General features: G+C 46.9%; 1 protein-coding gene across 1 annotated transcript in view; it reads left to right on the top strand.

The window, feature by feature from the left end:
• Positions 1-21,388, top strand: part of ABCA4 (ATP binding cassette subfamily A member 4) — an 87,819-nt gene that overhangs the window by 53,541 nt on the left and 12,890 nt on the right. Inside the window, exons 24-37 of the mRNA XM_059136745.1 lie at positions 1,118-1,212; positions 2,684-2,716; positions 4,046-4,151; positions 4,262-4,336; positions 4,560-4,729; positions 6,404-6,581; positions 8,457-8,572; positions 9,533-9,680; positions 12,697-12,820; positions 13,157-13,286; positions 15,748-15,868; positions 16,319-16,381; positions 17,599-17,705; positions 20,358-20,499. Of these exons, the coding sequence (XP_058992728.1) occupies positions 1,118-1,212; positions 2,684-2,716; positions 4,046-4,151; positions 4,262-4,336; positions 4,560-4,729; positions 6,404-6,581; positions 8,457-8,572; positions 9,533-9,680; positions 12,697-12,820; positions 13,157-13,286; positions 15,748-15,868; positions 16,319-16,381; positions 17,599-17,705; positions 20,358-20,499 (1,608 nt within the window). The remainder of the gene's footprint in view (positions 1-1,117; positions 1,213-2,683; positions 2,717-4,045; positions 4,152-4,261; positions 4,337-4,559; positions 4,730-6,403; positions 6,582-8,456; positions 8,573-9,532; positions 9,681-12,696; positions 12,821-13,156; positions 13,287-15,747; positions 15,869-16,318; positions 16,382-17,598; positions 17,706-20,357; positions 20,500-21,388) is intronic.

The following is a 21,388-nucleotide window of genomic DNA, read 5'->3' as shown; positions in this document are numbered from 1 at the left end:
CACCAGAAATACCCTTAGCTACTCTGAGTTGTGCCCTTGACACCCCAGGTTCTTGACTGACCAGAACTGCACCAACACTGTGTAGACCCAAATTTAAAGTAATACTGCCACCTGGTGGCCAAACTCATGCACTTTTTGAATCTTCCAAAGGTGAAACCAGCTTCCAGTTCAGATCTGTTTTAAAGGCAATCTGTAAATTGTAAGGGACTGCCTGAATTCCTTCATCCCTGTCACAAATTTATTGTTTCACCTACATTCCAGGTACATTCCAGGTACTAGAAAGTCCCTGCTCTCTTAGAATTGATATCACACAGAGAGGTAACAGATTAAAAACAAGGAAGCGGATGAATTGGAAGGAGAATGTGAGATAGAGATGCAGATGCGAAGATATTGCAGCAGCAGGTTATGATAGAGAGTGACTAGAAATAGAAAATACTTCCCTGAGGAGTAAAATGTAGGCCGATAACTTGAATGATGATGAACTATCCATACGAAGTTGTCTGGGCAGAGCAATGCAGGCAGAGGGGCACGGCCAAGGGCAGAGCTCCCTCAGGAATGAGGGGTGTACAGGGAAGAAGCAAAGAGAACAGGTGGGGAGGGTGAAGAGTAAGGAGAGGGGTGGCCAAAGGGCTCAGAGAGCAGGGCAGGTCCAGACTGTGACCGTATCAGCCTTGCTGATGATCCTCAGAGGAACCTAGGGTTTATTGGAATGGGGAAACCAAGGACTGGGGTATTCTGATCTACATTTTTAAAGCTCAGTCTGGCTGCTGGGTGGAAAATGGATTTTAGAGGGCCAGAGCAGAATAAGGGAGGCCAGTCTGAAAGTTTCTATCAACGTCCAGGTGAGGTCCGAGTGGAGGCTTGGACTAAAGTGGTATTCTGGACCTGGAGCAGTGGGGATGGAATGGAGATTCACTTTGGAGTTGCAACTATCCCTATCTTGTCAATGGATTGGAGAAAAGAGAGGGATCCAAGATGGCTCCACATCTTTAATGTGGGAATTAGGAATATGCCAGTGCTTTATTTAGTGTCTTTCCAGCAGCTGAATCCATAAACAATTTTTAGAGAACAAGCCACAGATTCCAAGGTGAGTAACATAGATGTCTTGTTGCCTCAGAGAATACAGCGCAGCACTGAAGTTCTACAAGACCTTACGAACAGGAACATCTCTGACTTCTTGGTAAAAACATATCCTTCTCTTATACGAAGCAGGTAAGAAGAGATTCTTTCATAATTTACAAGCTGGCTCCCTGTAGAAAGTACTAACTAGAGACAGAAGATAATTTATTCTCACAGCTTATTGACAATCAGGGCAGTGAAATTTTATTTTTCCTGATTTACCCAAAAAAGCAATTGAGACATATATAAGTAAAAATGCAACTTAAAATTAGTTTTGTTGTCATTTTTAATTTTATCGAGGCCAAATAGTTTTAAGTTTAACCCATGCACCATTAAAAATAAAATAAGAAAGCCCACAATGCACCCAGCAATGCAGCCTCATGTTTTAACTAGTCAGAATGAGAGACATTTTGAGGGGAGAATAAAGGAGAAAAAAGAGAGAAAAGGAGAGAAGCAAGGGAGAAAGGAACAAATCCGACCAACATAGGAAAAAAGCAGTGTGGGATGGCAGCCTGTGAGGAAGGCCACAGGTTGGCCAAGTTTGGGTCACCTTGTGGCGCCCTAGCTATAAACCCTTCTCTGGGTCCCTGCCCTTTAGCGTGCCCCTGAGTTCTTCTGTGAGCGCCCCCTTTTGTCAGCTCTGCAGCTGCTCCTCTCTGGCCCCAGCGGGGGATGGGCAGTGTCAGCTGCCGCTGTCAGAGTTTGGCAAGAGCATGCTCTAGAAAGGGAGCCTTGGGGAACCCTGATTCAGTCCCCGTGTGCTCTGGGGCCTCATAATAAAGCACATACTATCTAATTGTCATAGTCCTTTCAGTTGCTTCCTCTGCCAGGCCCTGAACAAAGGCTAAGCCAACTCGGTTAACTAGAACACGCTGCCAGTGGGGAGAGCTGCTGTTGAGAAGGCAGTGCCAAGCCAGCACGAGCAAAATGAAAAAAACACCATCCAAGCACAAGAATAAGAGCAGTGTGCATAGTATTTATTCAATAATGCAATAAAACCACAACCATCCCAAACTTTGCTCTCAGCAGTAAATTTGCAATATGGAATTCTGTGCTTGATGACAGTGATCGCTGACAGGGCCTGAACTGTGAGGTCTAGAATTGGCATCTGCTCATTACTTGCCATTTTACCCCTGACTGGCTGGAAGCCAGTCTCTTAACTTTGGGCATGGACTAAGTCAGCACTTCTCCTTAGTGTACAGGTGATTGATATTGGAGTCTTGTTTGTGCAGGGTGGAAGATGGGAGGGCTGCAGCTTTCTCTCCACACTGATCTAGTGGTGGCCCCATTTTCTGGGTCCAGATGGTCTGACAAATGACCTGACCACAGGACCACCCAGAAAGCCCAGAATGCAGGATATGACTTGGAGCACAGTCCTTCCTCTGCATGTGCACTTGGGCTCCGCCTCTGGGCCTGGAGGCTTCCCCCTTGTTTGGATACCAGGAAATGCAAAACTGCCCCAGCCTCAACGCTAGCCAGAGCAGCCCCAGTAAGTGTTTGGAAAGAAAGTTAACACTACCGCCTTCCTTAGGGGACTCATTGTATAATTTGTTTTGGCTTTTAGCTTGAAGAGCAAATTCTGGGTCAACGAACAGAGGTAAGAAACTACTTTTGTAAGAAATTAAGATCTCAGATTGATCCATTTAAAATAACTGCACATTAAAAAAAAAAAAAACCACACCTGGAGCCACATGGGCTGTTCAATACGTACTCAGGAAATCGCAAATCATGTCCTGAAGGCTATGTGGCTAAGCAGTAGATCTCCTTGGAGAATATATAGGGGAGGTGGTGTTCCCTTAAGAGGTGTTCAGAGCATTCCCACTCGGAGGGGGTTCTAAAACCTCACAAGGGTAACAGTGGAGAACTGCAGTGACAGGACCTGTAACCTAAGCCCTGCCACTCTGTGGCCCATCCCTCTTGAGCCTCAGGGAGTCCAAACCAGCCCCAGACTCACCCCATTCCTGGGGCATTCTCGAATCTCAAGTGGTTTCAGAGGCTTGGAGGAATATTCTAAGAGTGAGCTGACCTCCCATAGTCCCTCAGCAATAGGGCCTCTAGAATGAATGCAGAGCTGATATTAACTTGATTTCCTAGGTGGATTTTAAACCATGAAATGGAAATCCAGCCTTTAGAATTGCTCCCTAGAGGGAAATGTGGGGCCTCAGTTGAAGCAGAAATGGGGGCGTGGGGCAGTTTGAGTCCCTGAGAAATAAAGTTCCCCTCTGCCTTGCCTAAGCAGCAGATTAATTTTGTTCTGTCAAGGAGTTTAGCTTTTATCCTGCCACTGCAGGGCTTTACACCCAAGAGTGACAGGCCCAGATTGTTGTTTGAGAATGATCACTTCAGACTGCCAAGCAGTGTGAAAGATGGGGGAGAGCAGGAGAGATCCAACACTAGGACCCCTGTTCAGGTTCGAACAGCAGAGTTAGGGCAGGGGATCTGCCAAGCACAGGAGTGGCATCAAAAAGGAACCCTTGGTTGGGGTGTAGGTAGAGTCAGGGAAGACCTCAGAAAGAAGATGACACATGACAGATGAGCCCGAGCAGGCCAGGTGCTCATAAAGGGCAAGGCACTCCTGGGAAGCTGGCAGACCCATATTGGCAGAGATACCAAGGCAGCCTGGACCAGCGGGGGCTCTGGAAGTGATCTGACGTGGCTGGCTTATGCTGCTTGAGGGAAGGCATGAGAGGGGCGACACTGGAGAAGGAGGCAGAGACCAAACTCAGTAAAGATTGGGACTTACCCCGGAGGCAACCAGAAGGCGTTGATAGCTGGTTTGTAAAGTGGAGCTGTGTTGCTGACTAGTCCGGACAATTGCCCCAAAGTACACACTGCCCTGCAGAACCCAAGAGAGCTTTCGACAGGTATGAAGCACCACAAGCATAGTTCGTGGCCCCGACTTGAGGACTTCTTGTTCCCTTGTCAGGTACGGAGGAATTTCCATTGGAGGAAAGCTCCCAGTTCTTCCCATCACTGGGGAAGCCCTGGTTGAATTTTTAAGCCACCTGGGCCAGATGATGAATGTGAGCGGGGTATGTAAACAGCCTGGAGATTTAGGTAGAACTTTTGATGTGCTGGTTATCATGAAACAAATAATCATGAGTATTAAGTGGAGAAAAAAACCCCTTGGGCTGTTTTCTAGGGCCCTATCACCAGAGAGGCCTCTAAAGAAATGCCTGCTTTCCTTAAACATCTAGAAACTGAAGACAACATTAAGGTACTGGTCCTGCAACCTGCCCTAGAGCTAAAAATTCACGTGAGCTGGTTATTTTAGTTTTATTTCTCCAGCTTAATTACATTCCATCCCTCCTCCTGTTGAAATCTAGCCGGGAATGTCTTCCAGCTGCCAAACCCTTCCTCCTCACATTCTTTCTCCTGCAGCTCATTTTTTCTTTAAACAGCTGTAGCACAGCCTAACAAAGCCCATCTCTGCTCTGTAGGTGTGGTTTAACAACAAAGGCTGGCATGCCCTGGTGAGCTTTCTCAATGTGGCCCACAACGCCATCTTACGGACCAGCCTGCACAAGGACAAGAACCCCGAGGAGTACGGCATCACCGTCATCAGCCAGCCCCTGAACTTGACCAAGGAACAGCTCTCAGAGATCACAGTGTAAGCTGCCGCGGCCCCCAGCCTCCCAGCTCGCCCGTAGCCCTCTCCCCTCTTGAGACACCCCAAGAGAATTCTCACTAACGTGAGCTGCTGGGCAGGATAGCAAGGTTGTTAAATCAGGCACACACGAACATGAGACTTTCAAGTGCCTCGTGTACCGATCAGCTTGGCCATTTTTTCTCTTCATATTTATTTGGAAAGTAAGCATAGATTTGGTTCTCTTCCCTTTTGGCTCTTAATACCAAGTTCCTCCCGGAGCTTGCACAAATACTCTCCTTACCAGTTTGCAAAGTGACTGCCGGGAACTAGGAAAGTGGAGCCAATCTTTCATCTCCTGGAATAATCATCTTAGATTCCAGGAATTTCCCTCAGATGGCCAGGCTTTCAAGACGTCAACAGATTCTTGCCTTCCTCCAGCTTGGGTTTTCACTGCATAGCTTCAGGCAGTGAAAGATGCCAGTCCCAGGCAATCTGTAGTATGTGTGTGCCATTCGGGGTCTATATTCAGTGAGGAGGGCTTCGTGAGTGCAAACTTCTGGGAGACTGTGAGGGTCCTCATGTTCCTATCCTAGTGAATTCAGTGCCCTCAACACTCGCCCCGAATGTTCCGTGTCATTGGCTAAAACTTGGGCCCTGGTCCCCTGGGGCCTTCCTTTGGACACCCTCTGAGGCCCTCAACTGAGGAAGAATAGTCTGTCCAATGCCAGTCCTCACTCAGCCGAGGTTTCTGCATCTGCAGCCCAGCCTCTTGAATCTGAAATAAAAAATAAGTCTTCTGTGGTTATAAAAACAGTACATAAAAGAGTGTATGATTGTTAAATAAAGTGTATAGAACAGAGTTTTTAAAAACTTATTTTCTACGGCCTTCCACACACAGTTTAAGGTCTTGCCTCTAAACATTTTGTGTTTCCTTCCGGTTATTTATGCTCTCCTTCCTGCACGTGTGGATTGGGCCCTTTGTAGTTTCAGCAGGGCTGTGCCTGACACACGCGGTGCCTCATGGGAATTAGTAGGAAGTGCTCCGCTCTCTGTGCAGGCACTGTCCGGGGCCAGCGCCCCGCTCCTACATGACGTGCAGGTGGGACTCAGCCAAACTGCCGCCTTAGCCACTCGCTTTCTCAGAGATCCAGGAGAGAGTGAAGAGAACCAAGCTCCTATCTGACTGGCCCATTCTCTTTTCACTTAAATTTACATTATGAATATTTCCCCCTGTTGTAATACGTTTCTTGAAAGTGTGATTGAACAGGATTTTGCAGACCATATTCTGTCTAAACAGAAAGCCCAGGACTTATCTACAGACAAATTATGAGAAGTAATAAGAACATTGTAGTATATGAGATTAATATAAGAATCCATTTCTGTATACCAACAAATAATTAGAAAAGGTAACAAAATTTGTTTAGATTATTATATTAACATGAAAAATGTTTGATATTAACATTAGTATTAACATTAGTATTCAGTAGTATCATGGAATAGGAAAGCCACAGATATCCACGTAACCTTGACCCAGTTTGACTAGCACAACTGAGTGAAACAACAAGCTTCCAGGGGATTCTGGAGGCGATTTCCTGGAGCTGGGTAAGGCTAACTGAGCCTGAGCCTAACTTTGTCCTTCTCCAGCTTCTGCTCCTCCTTCCCCTCTCTCTCACCGTGTCTCTCATCCTCCTGCAGGCTGACCACTTCGGTGGATGCTGTGGTTGCCATCTGTGTGATTTTTGCCATGTCCTTCGTCCCAGCCAGCTTTGTCCTTTATTTGATCCAGGAGAGGGTAAACAAAGCCAAGCACCTCCAATTTGTCAGCGGAGTGAGCCCCACCACCTACTGGCTGACCAATTTCCTCTGGGACATTGTAAGTGTCAGGTCATTGCTTCTGTGGGCTCACGGTGGGCAGGTATTTGTCTGGTCTGACTGAGGGGACCGAGTGGGGTGGGCTGTTGCCAGGTGCTGTGATGAGGGCCTTGTGTGTTCGCTGTTTCTTGGAAAGGCACAGAATTAGGAGCCCCAAGCCAGGGAATGATGTGGGGCCCAACTTAACAGCTACTGAGTTGGGGCTTTGCTTGCCCTGCCCCAAGGGACCTTCTGACCCAGTGAATAATTAGTGAGCTTCAGACATGAGGCTGCCTTTCCTGGGAATAATCTGGGGCTGAGGAGGTATCGAGAGCTCCTTCATCCTACATTCTCTCCTTACATCCTGATCCACCCCTTAAGGGGGAAGGATGGAACTTCTCCTGAGGTAGAGTCACTGAATAAATATAGGACATCAGTTAAATCGAAATTTCAGGTAAAATAATGATTTTAGTATAAGTATATCCCACCTGCTAAATACTGTATGCATACATACTTTTAATAAAAAACGAATCAGTTATTTATCTGAAATTCAAATATAAATGAGCAATCCTACATTTTTGTTGGCTAAATCTGGCGACCCTACCCAGTGGCCTTACTTTGCTTTCCCAAGTAACCAGATTTCCACCAAATCAGATTAGCCACCACTTTAGGGAATATAAGAAAAAATTACTTATCAAGTCAATAGCAGACTGCCACCTCTCTCACAACCAGGATTATTGGGGGCAGGAAGGAGTTAGGATGAGTTATCTTATGACAGACCACAGGGTCAAAATAAATTGGCAGCAAAGGCTTAATTATAATGTAGCTGGGGTCATTATGACATCAACTCCAGTGTTTTCTGCACACTGTGGCTAACAAGATCCTTTGTTTTATCCCAGCATTCTAAGATGAACGTGAGTCTCCATTTCATGTTATGTTAAGAGATATCATGATGGAAACCAACACCAACAACTTCTTCATGGTGGTTTTGAATAATGATGACAAATACTAGGGCTTATAAACACATGGTTTCTGTGATCTTAGCTTCCTAGCCACAGTCATCACTGAATAATACAAAACCAGAAACCGTCAATAACAACTAAATTCATTCTTCTCTATGCTATCTACCTGAGAAAACACTTACACACGCACAGGGAGGAGTCAGAATCCTCAGGCCTCACTTTGGATAAGGATTTTAAGCATGAAAGTGCTGGGTTTTGCATTCTACTTTTTTTTTTTTTTTTTTTTTTTTTTAAATAAAGATGAGGATTGTAGAATTTGTACTTTGGGCGGACCCATGCATGTGCCTAGCTACAGGGATCTCTGAGCCTGAGCAGAAACATGCATAGAAGTCTAGAGTGGGTGTCTGGTGGGAGGTAATGCTAGCCACTGTGGCTGCCCACCTCTCCCTATCTGTCCTAATGTCTTTAGGACTGAATTGTATAGGAAGGGAAGAAAAGAGATAAAGTGATAAAAGGCCTCATGAAATTCAACTATTTGTTCAATAGTTCAAATAGTTCAACTCTTTGAACTTCATGAGGCCAAGACTAAATATTTTGAGGTTTTCTGTATTCAAGAGACATGCTTAGAAAGTAGAATCAATAGGACTTCATGACCAATTAGAAAAAGAAAAGAGAGATCAGGTGGATTTTTAGAACTCATTCTCTCAAAGATAGAGACTGAAGCTTCCCTGCACTGGGAGGTGGGTGTGGGGAGTAGTAGGAGGCCTAGGGACAACTTAATGTGTGTTGGCTGACCAAGAGCTGTTCAGACAAATACAGTCAGAATCCCAGACCATTATAAGTGCTGGAGGAGCCTGCCTCCGCCGCCATTTTATGGAGCAGGAGACGGAGGTCCTGAGAAGTTAAGTGTCTCGTTCTCCTCTTCTCTCTTCGAGATGAATTACGCTGTGAGCGCTGCTCTGGTGGTGGGAATCTTCATCGGGTTTCAGAAGAAAGCCTACACTTCACCTGAAAATCTCCCTGCCCTTGTTGCCCTGCTCATGCTGTATGGGTGAGTTGTTTGGGTCATTAGCTAATGCCACCCAAAGGGAAGCCAAGAGAGGTGCGTGCCCTTCTGGCAGGAAACCAGGGTTTCTGGCAGGCAGGTTAGCACCCTCTGCAGGGTGTGCTGCTACCGACCAGGAATCTCTTGCAGGCTCCATGCTCCATGCACGGAGCTGCTTCTGAGGCTTGAATGAATGTTCTTCCACTCCAGCTGGGGCCTGACCTGGGTCTGGGAGTCCCTCATTCTCCCATCCCTCACCCGTCTCTGATTCTCATTCATCCATAGCCAACCTGTCCATCTCAGTGTCTCCTGCTGGACTGGCCAAGAGTTATTTGCACATGGAAGACTGCAGCTGAAAGGCTGCCCCTGAGCCAGGGCCAGAGGATGACACAGGGATTAAATCTTATAGAATCATAGAGCAGGACATGCAACTTTATACCCTGGCCTACTCCCCACTGTGTATGTACTCATGGACAAGTAATTATCCCATCTGGGCCTCAGTTTCCTCATCTGTAAAATGGAAATAACGACACCTGGTCCTTCCTGCAAGGGCCAGTGAAGTCTTGCGGGAGCAGTGTTCTCTGTTCATCTCTCTGAGAAATAAAGAATTCAGGAGCCAGGACTGTCAGTTGTGAAGATGAGCCTCCTGGGATCTCAGCTTGGCTTTGGTGATCCCAACTAGAGTGGGAAGCATTGTGGATAGACACAGCCCCTCTGCCTGGTAAAAGGCATGTTAACAGCTACCATCTCACTTGCTCCTCACCAAACCCCAGTGAGGTAGCCAGGGAAGAAATCACTGTCTCCCTTCAAAGATGAGGAATGAAGACCAAGGGACGGAGCCACTTTCTGATCATCCTGGGACTCTCGCCAGGGCAGGCATGTCCCCTCATGTGGGGAAATGCATTATATCTAGTGGTACAGAAACTGCAACTCTGTCACACTGCATTGTGTCATTTCCCCTCACAGATGGGCAGTCATTCCCATGATGTACCCCGCGTCCTTCCTGTTCGATATCCCCAGCACAGCCTACGTGGCCTTGTCTTGTGCTAATCTGTTTATCGGCATCAACAGCAGTGCCATCACCTTCATCTTGGAATTATTTGAGAATAACCAGGTGAGCATGTCTTCTGTGGCTTCCTTGTTGGATTACGAAAATATTAGAGAGCGTGCCTGATGGTCAAGCCGAGCCAGAAGCAAATACTGTGGCCGGGCCCCCTTGGTGCATCCGTGAATGTGGCTCCCTTCTTCCTTCCCGCTCTCCATCCTTGCTGCTTGCCTCCTTCCCTTCACGTTCCCTCTTCGTCCTCCCTCCCCCCTCCCCCCTCCCCCCATTCCTTCCCTGTTTTCAGCAAGCTCACTTAACTGTATTTGTGTGCTCTGAGTCGCATGGTTTTCTGAGCTTGTTTTGCAAGCTATAAATGACCTTTTGGGATCCCAAGCTTTTAGATCTTCTTACTCCTTCAGAGTTTCCTTGGTGACTTTGAGTGTTGGGTTTTTCTACACACACACATTCACACATACATGGGTGAGTGCACTGACGTGATTTCAAAGAACGAAAAGGCCTACAGGGACATCTCCTTCCTACCCCTGACTCCCAGTCATCTGCTCTGCTTCTCCAGAGATGACCTTGCATTTCTGTTTCTTAGGTGTTCTGGCAACAAATAAACAAATGCATAAATTTTTTATCTCCTACTTTCTTCTACATATAGTAATGGAGTAACACTTACTATTCTATATGAAACTTAATTCTGAGGATAGGGTTAGAAATGTACGGTGCTGAGTGAATCACTTTTCTGAGCTATGAAGTACAGTTGTCCTGTGCATGCTCCCTAGACGTCTCCTGGCCCAGAAAGAGCGGGCCAGGCTAACCCCTAAAACAATGACAGCAGCTCTGGGGCTGTCTGTGCACCCCACCTCAATAGCCAGCTGTGTCTGAGCCTGGGTTTGGCCAGCCCAGCCCAGAACACTCTCAAGCCCCAGCAGGCCTGCCAGTGGCCTCTCTAGCCTGTTCCTCCCTCACTAGGTCTTTGAGTTCAGAGTGTGCACACCAGCCAGCACATCAGCACTGCTGTCCTGCGACCCCTGTCCCCACTTCTGCCTCTGGGCCCTGCTGGGAGGACCTCAGGCAATCTCCACTTACCCCCAGCCCCATGGCCTCCTGAGTGATGCTTTCCCAGACCTTGTCAGACTTCCTGCAACAAAACCCCATTTGTCCCATGACTTGTAAAAAAATGTACTATGTCACAGTCAGGGAAATGGATGGGAAAGAACACAGACTCTGCTGATGACAGAGCCTCCTGACATACTGAAAATGCTCCTCTTCAGAACTGTTTGTCATGGGCTCACAGCCCACTGTGTCTTAAGAGATTGTGTTACTTCAGAAAAATTAAAGAGTAAGCTCAAAACACTCTCCCTGCTGAGGGCTACACTCATCTAGCTGACATTTCTGGAACACATCCCCTTCCCCTGCAGAAAAGCTGCTTATTTTCTTGTAAGTCCTCAGAGAGGCAGATGCTGCAGAGATTCTGCTATGCCTCAGGAGATCCCAGGTCCCAGAGCTGCTGTCCCCACCGAATCAAGAGGCATCAGCTAGGTGAACACCACATAATGATGGTGCAGGCGTAAACCCATGTGAGCTGCTTATCCTACCCTACAGGAACTCCCAGGCCAGTCTAGAAAGGACCTGTGCCCCAAGCTAGGAACCAATATGAACCGTAGTACCTGGCATTCCATAAGACAGCATGTGATAGAAGAGCAAGGGAAGGAGACAGATAAAACACTGCAGATAAGAATGAGCTAAACTGCTAGGCTACAGGGCTCAGGAGAATCCAGGCAGAGGAAATTCCGTTGAGCCTGGCCTGGAATAAGAAGGATTTTATTAGCCCATTTAATAAATAATGAGGTGCCTCCTATGAGCTAATCATTGAGTAAGGAGGACCCAGCCCCTATCCTTCAGAGACCAGTGGCTAGCAGGGACAGCGGGCAAAGTAAGAAGTACTTAACCCTGTGACAGTGTTGTAGATACTATCAGAGAGAAGTAGGTATTTTACATAGAAATCTGAAAAGGCTTTTGAGAGAAGGGATTATTTGAGCTAGGTTTTTTTTTTTTTAAAGATTTTATTTATTTATTTATTTATTTATTTATTTGGGAAAGGGAGAGAGAATCTCAAGCAGACTCCACTCTATGCATACAGCCTGAAGTAGGGCTCAATCTCAAGACCCTGACTTCGTGACCTAAGCCAAAACCAGGGGCTGGATATTTAATGGACTGAGCTACCCAGGCATTGCTCCAGCTAGCTTTCCAAAGTTCTGGAATCTTTGGATGGGGAGAGAGCATTCTTTCCTAATAGGAGTCATTAATAGAAGCTAGGGGCACAAAGGCCTAAAGGCAAAAAAGCACTGTGCTGGGAGGAGGGGGAGCACTGTGCATGGAGAGGGGAGCAAGAGAGGTCATGTGAGCAAAGGTGTGTGGGCCAGAAGGAAGCCAGTTGTGCTGTAGTGGCAGGGGTGTGGGGTACAGATTAATGGGCAGCCTCTGCCCTCTTGGGGGAGGCTCTGGCCAACACTGTTGGGCTAAAGTAGCAACCACCATCTGACCACCTGAAAACAAGTTCCCCCAACTCAACACACACACCAGAGAGTCCCCGTTCCATTTTTCTACTGGCAACAGCCACAGACACCTAGCTGTCCTGTGGGAGCTGAGAAGCAGAGCCGGAAGACACACAGGGCCCCTCTCCCCTCTAGCACAAGCAGGGCTAAGACCAGATGCAAGAGCCTCAGAAGCTCATCACAGCTCACAGCTGCACCATAGGAGGAAAAGCCTGGGCTGCACTCCCAGCAGCTGCTGCTTCTCCCAGGAGCAAATGCCTTGGAGGGCTGGTGTATAAGTGAGTCTGCCGTGACAGCTCCCCAGGCAGGCTTGCCTGCCTAGTGGCCCCTCCTGCGAGTATTTTAGAACCTCCATATGTGCGTGACAGATCCTTCCTGCGGCCAGTCTGACTGCTAGGCCCCTTCCATCTGTAGGCCTTACCCTGGTCCTGCCCAAAGAGGGCCTCCAGGCCCCACCCTGCTCAGGAGGGGCAGGTAGGATCAGTGCCCACAACTGACTGTCCTGTTTTTCTGTGTTTCAGACACTGCTCAGATTCAACGCCGTGCTGAGGAAGCTGCTCATTATCTTCCCCCACTTCTGCCTGGGCCGGGGCCTCATTGACCTGGCGCTGAGCCAGGCCGTGACGGATGTCTACGCCCGGTTTGGTGAGTGGCCTTCGAGGCCCCAGATCCTCTGCGCAGGAGGAGTTCCTATGCCAGACCTGCAGCCTGGGCTAGAGCAGGGGGACACCTGGTGGGTCTGGGAGTATACTTCTGCCCACAAGGGATCAATCACTTCTGTCTCTGTGGCTGAGGAGCCATAGGAGATGTCAGGAGCAGGCTCCAACTCTTCTCTGCTCTGACTAGAGCAACTGAGCTGGGGCCTGGGTCCAGCTGTCGCTTACTCCTTTGCATCAGGCCTGGTCCAGCTGGGCCAAACGGTATGACCAGGTCTCTGGGGGGCAACTGGGGCAGCTGAATGGACTTCATTCCTGTCCGCAGGTGAGGAGCACTCCACAAACCCATTCCAGTGGGACCTGATTGGGAAGAACCTGGTTGCCATGGCTGCAGAAGGGGTGGTGTACTTCCTCCTGACTCTCCTCATTCAGCACCACTTCTTCCTCACCCGATGGTATGTTCAGGCCGCTGCCCTAAGGCTGCTGAGGGCAGCGTCTTGCATCTGTCCAGGGACTTGGCTTCACATCCATGCAGTCCTCTCTTTCCTCACCAGCCCCTCTCCACAATGGTTCTCTATACCCTTAAAGGCTGGCTTATTCTGAATAACACGAGGACAGAGACACTAAAATAGGTACTTTGGAACTTGGAAGAATCTAAGCTTGAAAGTATTTAAAATACAGCTTTTTTAAAAAAAAATTATTTATTTATTTATTTGACAGAGATTACAAGTAGGCAGAGAGGCAGGCAGAGAAAGAGGAGGAAGCAGGTTCCCTGCGGAGCAGAGAGTCTGATGTGGGGCTCGATCCCAGGACCCTGGGATCATGACCTGAGCCGAAGGCAGAGGCTTTAACCCACTGAGCCACCCAGGAGCCCCTAAAATATAGTTTTTCATTTCATTCACTAATATTTAAAACCTCTCACCTCATTAACAGATACTCCTTTTAAGTTGGATAATCATCTTACAGATGATGACAAGGGAGATCCAAAGTACTGGGAAATAGATTTATGCGTTCACAAGAAAACAGACAAGGTGGGCCCCTTTGCTAATTAGAGATATGAGAGTGGGGACAGGGAGTAACATAGGATGACAACCAGGGCGACTGAAGCCAGGAGCAGTGTGAAGAGTGGGTGCAGGGATTGTGCCCCTCTGGGTGGGAGCAGCGGGGGCAGTGACTGCCAACCGTGACCCAGCCCAGTTGTGCCATTTTTTCCTGGCTTCTTGACCCAGGCCTTGCCTCCTTCTGACATGAGCGCTCAGGTTTCCAGAAGGCTGTCCCTCTGCCATCCAGGCTGACCTTCACTAGGGCTTAGCCCAGGGCCCCCAACTGCAGATCACTGGGCCCTTGGGATGTGTGCTTTTCCAGACAGTGTTTTGCGTCTTATCCTTTTGTCATCTTGGGCTGAGTCTGGCTACATATAAATAAAGATACGGAGGACTTGGTTTGGGTTTTAATCCATAGGGAACTGAGTTACCAGAAACAGATGTAACTGGGAGGATTGAACGAGATAATGGGTATCAACACCCTTGGAATAAAATGACGTGACCGGGAAGTGGTGCTATTATGGGGGACGATGGGGTGGGTGATGTCTGTGGAACCCTCAGCTCCCACAGGCCTCCTTCTACAGCTTTGGCCACTTTTTAGACCTTGGGATAGAAGGGAGAAGGCAGACTTGTTTACCAAAACAGACTAAGTAGTTTCAGACTCTGGTGTCAAAAAATTGAGCACATCTTACCACGTTAGGCCTGAAATCACACCAGAGAAGTATTCCACGATCTGTGGCTTCACCACAGCCACGCTCATGCTGAGAGGCAACAAACAGGCAAAAAGAAGGGCAGAAGAAAGGGAGTTTTTGGTAGAGGACATGCTAACATGTGGGGAGTTCACAGAAGGGTAAAAGTGAGGGGGTGAGAGAGGAGTCTGGAGAGGTAGGGAGAGCCAAGTCCTGAAATGCGCATTACCTTGGTGAGGACTTCAAGTTTAAGCCTGAAGGCAGCAGGGAGCTGTTGTAGTGTTTTAATCAGGCAGGTGAATGATCTGCCCAGTCTAGAAGGAGAGAGACCAGACAGGAGGCCATTTTGGCACCCAAGCAAGAGTCAGTGGTGGCCTGGATAGGAGAGGGGCCATTGGGGGGTGGAGAAGAATAGGTTGATTGGGTAAATGGTAGACAAGACAAGATTTATGATGAATTAGAAGTGGCCAGTGAGGGTGCCTGGGTGGCTCAGTGGGTTAAGCCGCTGCCTTCGGCTCAGGTCATGATCTCAGGGTCCTGGGATCGAGTCCCGCATCGGGCTCTCTGTTCAGCAGGGGCCTGCTTCCTTCCCTTCCCCTCTCTCTGCCTGCCTCTCTGCCTGCTGTGATCTCTCTCTGTCAAATAAATAAATAAAATCTTAAAAAAAAAAAAAAAAAAAAAAGAAGTGGCCAGTGAGATTGTAGGCCAAAGTGGTCAGGGAGGGTTTCAGAGAAGATGCTGTGTTTTTAAGGTTCGGGAGGCTTCTGTTTGGCAGAGCAGAAGGAAGAGGACGCTGAGGCCCTGGACATGCCTCTAGAGGCTGGGAGTCAGGGAAGTCTAGTAGGTACTAGGGACCAAGCCTTGATCAGATGGTTGGGAGAGGAGTTAGTTCAAGAGATAAGTGGGAGACGGGTGATGTTTACTGAGTGCTTACCATAGATGAAGTGTTTTAATAATGATAACAGTTGCCAGGTTTTGAGTTCTGACTCCATGCCACATGCTGTGCCAAGTTCATCTCCATAGTCTTGTGAGGTAGACACTCTTTTCCTCTCCCTACTATATGGTTGAAGGAGGTGAGGTTTAGAGAGGTTCAGTGACACATCCAGGGTCACACATGGGGAGACCAGGACTGGAAAGCGTACGCTCTGCACGCCAACCCATTCCTCTCCCCTTCCATCCTCTAGGATCGCCGAGCCTGCGAAGGAACCCATCATAGATGAAGATGACGATGTGGCTGAAGAAAGACAAAGAATCATTAGTGGGGGAAATAAAACTGATATCTTAAGGCTAAATGAACTAACCAAGGTAAGGGAGTAGGTGCAGATGAGTTAATCTGGAAGTGCCAGTTGGATCCACAGATGGTACAATGGTAATTTGCCTTTTGCAGACTAAGCAATGTGCCTATGCAAGCAATTCATTTTCCTAATTCTATGTGAGATTGTCATCGCTATGTTATAGCTTGCCTTCCAAGAACACCTAACTCCAGTGCGTTCACCCCAGTATTCATCTTGGGCTCTGGCACAGGGCCTCCGTGGGAGCCCCTACACCTGAGCCTCACTCACCCTTCCCCCTTCCGTCTCTGCATGGTGGGTCAGCTTCAAGGTTTCCCAGGGCTCACAACGCTTCTCTGAACACCCGTGCCATTATGTAACCTCCTCGTGTCGGTAGTTCTCCCCTAAACCACCCTTTGCTCTCTCTTCCCTTCCCGCTCGAACCCTCTCGCTGTTCTCAGTCCAGTTTCTCTGCATCTTGCAGATTTATTCAGGCACCTCCAGCCCAGCAGTGGACAGGCTGTGTGTCGGCGTACGCCCTGGAGAGGTGGGTACCCTGCAGACTCCTGTGTGTGCTGCTTCTCCCTGCTGTGACAGGGATCTTGCAAAGAAATCAGAGGCAGCCACAGAGGTCATTTTAAAATTTCTAGCAGCCACATAAAAAAAGTAAAAAAATAAAAAATTTTAAAAAACAGGTGAAATTAATCTTGATGATTTATTTTTCCTAATATATCTGAAGTATTGTTGCCTTAATATGTAATTTATATAAAAAATTACTGATGCAACATTTTACATTCTTTTTTTTGTTATTGCTTTAAGTTTTCAAAATTCTGGGTGTTTTATACATAATAGCACATGTCAGTTCAGACCAGATGCATTTCAAGCGCTCAGTGGTCACTGTAAGAAAGGAAAATCCTCTTTCCTCTACCCTCCTGGGTTCTCTGCTTAGAGCTCTGCAAATTGGACTGATTAAGAAGAAAAAAACAAACAAATTTATTAGGGAATGATCAGAGATAAATGACAGGAGAGGTGGTTAGAACTTGGGCTTATATAGCATCTTAGCAAAGGAATGATACATTTTTAGGAAAGTGACAAGACAAAGGGAAAGGACCTTGAGTCAGTGGGGTTGGAGAATTATAGAAAAGGCAAATATGGGGGAAACCAATAGTAGATAAAGGCTGGTGAGTAGTTTGTTATGTAGATTCCTCTGGTGCTGTCTCCAGGCTAAGGCTTGGAAGCTGTTTCTGGCAATTAACTTTTATTCTTCCTGTTAGAGAGGGCAAGAGAGGACACCTTGTAAATTTATGTCGTGCTTTGAGGCACAGGAGAATTTCTTTTTTTTATTTAAGATTTTATTTATTTATTAGAAAGAGAGCACAAGCAGGGGAAACAGGAGAGGGAGAAGCAGACCCCTGCCAACTAGGGAGCCCGACACAGGCCTCCATCACAGGAGCCTGGAATCATGACCTGAACTGAAGACAGACACTTAACTGAGTGAGCCACCCAGGTGCCCCCAAAGAGCTTTTCTTGTATCTGCTGCTCCTTAATTGCCTTCAGCTCAAAAGCATCCTGAGACTAAAGTGGCATATCTTGAGGTGGCAAATTCTGCTAGCCTGTACCACACATGGCTAGTGGTCTTCGTTATGGCAGCCCAAGTTGAAAGTGTTTCCCATCTACCCACACACTTGCCCTAGGGCCTCACAGTCCCCACTCCCTGGGCTGCTTGGGTTGTAGGATGAGGCCAGTTTATATGTTCTCCTATAGTGCTTCGGTCTTCTGGGAGTGAATGGAGCTGGCAAAACAACCACATTCAAGATGCTTACTGGAGACACCACAGTGACCTCTGGTGACGCAACTATAGCAGGCAAGAGGTGAGTGTCCTGCTCTTCCTGTCTTGGGGTGTCTCTCACAGGTCCTGAGCCATGTTCCTGTTCCAGCATAAGGAGAGTGAACATCAGACCCTGTAATAAGGATGATCCTTAGAGCTTGGCAGATCTGTGCAGAGGAGTAGGCCTCCCAGAGAGCATGGTCCAAAATGTACCAGATGTAGACTTTCTGGGAAATTGAATTGAATTGTGATTGTTAAGACATGCCCCCTGTAAGCATGGATTCTTGGAAACTTCTGGGAAGCACTATGTCATGGGTTCTTAGTCTTTTTGAGGTTATAGACTCCTTTAAATGTCTGATGGACATTTGCGCTTTCTTCATAAATATATAGACCATTATTGGGGCACCTGGCTGGCTCATTTAGTAGAGCATGTGACTCTTGATCTTGGGGTTGTGGGTTCAGGCACAACATTGGGTGTAGAGATTACTTAAAAAAAGAAAAAGTCTTAAAAATACACACATACACACACATGCACACACCATTATCCCCCATTATTTCCCTCCATACATTTTCTACATTTTTGCAAAAAGTTCACTTTTTTCCCAGATTAAGAACCCCTGTGGGGAAGTACCCTTTCTCTGGATCGAGTTTCTAGATGGGGGTTGGTTTAAGAAACTTCAGGGGCTTTAGTCTGATTGGGCTGTTTTTGTACCAGTGCTTGGCTTTACCAGGCCAAGGAGCCTTTATAAAGGGAAAACTGGCATGTGTCCTTGGATTCCGGAGGGTGCCTGCTGCTCTCCGGAACAAGGTTTGCGTAAACAAACTGGTCCTCTATGGCACAGGATCAAGAATACGAGACTACACTGTTTGTCACTTTCCAGGCTGTTCCCTGAACAGCAGAGCTCACAGGCATCAGATGTGCCCAGACAAACACTCCGCCTCAATTTATAAGCAGAGTTAGGCAGTGCTGACTTCTGCTCAGCATGTGCCTGACAGGAGCCTCCTTCCCCCACCTGGGACCCATGCTCAGCAACATGGCTGAAGGCCCACTGGACATGGCTCAGACCAGATGACTTTGGTTCTTCGGCCTTCCCCAGCCATCCCTATTGGGTCTAGAGCAGAGGAACAAGCAGGGGTAAAGCCAGGCCATGGCTGAGTCAGTCTCATCTGTAGATCCAGCTTAGCCTGCAACCAAGCAAGTAACTTGACAGGGGTAACAAAAGGAATCTTGGGGGACCAAGGGATAGCAGGCAGGAGGATATAATGGGATTTTCCTTAAGACATCAGACGACAGTCCAAGTAAGACACAGCCTGATGCCTAGAAGACAGAAGCTAGATGAAGTGAAAACTGGAACACAGCTGTAAGTTTAAGATTCAGGATTGGGTTCCTCTGGTAGGACAAGCTCCCATGAATTTGGAAAAATACTCTCCTTGCTTCCCTGGATGGCTTTAACTGGTCCAGCCATACCTGAAGTACTTTGTATTACAGTGCGGGGGCTGCATGGTGTCTCTCTGTCCCATCCTGTCGCACCCATCTTTTATGCATAGATCCTAAGCTACAAGGGAAGCAGGGGAGCAGGGAGAGATTAGACTAGATTTGACAGTTTATTTTTTCATCAAGGCAATGTATTTTCTAGTCAGGGAAAACATTATCAGTCAAGGGGAGTTGATAAACTCAATTCACTTTCTCTCTGCTCCTTGCCAGTCTCTTGCTCTGAGTACGAATCTGACTGGTTCCCCTTTCATTTACTGTATCTCTGCCAAAACCCCAGATGGAGAAGTTTACTTCCTTAAGGGTGCATGCATCTTCTCTGATTATGTCCCAGATGTCTGAAAGGGATCAGAAATCACTGGTCATTTTCTTTTTTTTTTTTTCTTTTAAAGATTTATTTACTTTTAGAGAGAGAGTGTGTGCGCACTGAACGGGAGAGGGACAGAGGGCAAGGGAGAGAGAGAGAGAATCTCAAACAGACTCCCCACTGAGCAAGAAGCCCAATGCAGGCCTTGATCCCAAAATCCACGAAATCATGAACTGAGCCAAAACCATAAGTCAAACGCTTAATGGACAGAGCCTCCCAGGCACCCCTCACTGGTCATTTTCTAAAGCCTGATCTTCCCTTCGTTTTTATTTTTTTATTTATTTATTTTTTTTAAAGGTACAGGTGTTTTTTTTTTTTTTTTTAGATTTTTATTTATTTATTTGACAGAGAGAGATCACAAGTAGACAGAGAGGCAGGCAGAGAGAGAGAGAGGAAAGGAAGGAAGCAGGCTCCCCGCCGAGCAGAGAGCCCGATGTGGGACTCGATCCCAGGACCCTGAGATCATGACCTGAGCCGAAGGCAGCAGCTTAACCCACTGAACCACCCAGGCGCCCTTCCCTTCGTTTTTAAATCCACATATGAGGTGACCCACTCCAAAACTAAAGCTGACTTGGGTAACAGAGATTCAGTTTATCCTAGAAAGAGAAACTTGCAAAGATCTATTGGATTCAATGCTCAGAATTCCAGAAGTTCATCAGTTTCTAACCAAAGGGCCCCAGCTTTGAATTATAAATGTTTTGCACATTTGTGAAGCAAAGCAGAATAGAAGAGGTAGCTTGTGTATCCCATTGACAGAAGCTCTCCAGCCTCAGTTCTGTTGTCACCACCCCCAACCCGTTTGAAGAAAACTTGCTGATTCCTTTTTCTTCTTGCAGTATTTTAACCAATATATCTGACGTCCATCAAAATATGGGCTACTGTCCTCAGTTTGATGCAATCGATGACCTGCTTACAGGGCGAGAACATCTTTACCTTTATGCCCGGCTTCGAGGTGTACCAGCAGATGAAATTGAGAGGGTAAAAAATGGTTTCTTGTAGCCACTCAGGAGTTTGGTAATTCCTAAGCCTTTTTCATGGGAGTGAATTTATTTGGGGATGGGAAAGCTGAAACATGCTGTCCATTCAACACATGCTTTTTGAGTGTCTACTGTATGCCAAATACTGCTATATTTGGGTGAATAGCAGTAAACAAAACAAGAAAATCCCTGTCTTCCTATCTAACAAAGCAATGTATGTATTTACCCTTGGATTCAGCAATCTCACTTCTGGGAATTTACCCAAAGATACACCCTCCCACAGTGCAAAATACACATACATGAACAGCTTCTTCATCACATTCGTAGTCACAGAACATTGGGAATTACCTAAATACTCAAGCATAGGAGATTGGTTGACTCATTTATGCTCCATGTACATAAGAAAGTCATACGCAGCTGTTACACACACACACACGCACACACACACACACACACACAGAAAATCTCTGTGAACTGATAGGGAGTTATTTCCTAGAGTTATTGTTAAGTAAAAAAAAGCAAAGGGCTAAAGAACACGGGCTGAATTTTACTTTTCTCCCCCACTATTTTCTACTGAAGTATAGTTGACATACAATGTGACATTAGCCAGAAGGTTGTAACATGATTTGACAACTCCATGCATTATGCTATGCCCTCCAGAGTGTAGCTCCCATCTGACACCATGCAGTGCTACCGTAACACTATTGCAATGACAAATTCCACAGCTGGGACAGTATAGGTATAAAATGAGCCTGAAACATCTTATTATGTCAGAAAGTAAAGTGCTTAAAAAAAAAAAAAAAAAAAGAAGTATGTCGGAGCTAGGCAGAAGCCATCTTAAAGGGGTTCCCAATAGCCAAACAGGGTACAGTTAGAACATCAAAACAATA

This window comes from Mustela lutreola, chromosome 10 (genome assembly GCF_030435805.1).
Source record: "Mustela lutreola isolate mMusLut2 chromosome 10, mMusLut2.pri, whole genome shotgun sequence".
Lineage (NCBI taxonomy): Eukaryota > Metazoa > Chordata > Mammalia > Carnivora > Mustelidae > Mustela > Mustela lutreola.
This window is presented reverse-complemented; position numbering and strand designations above follow the sequence as displayed.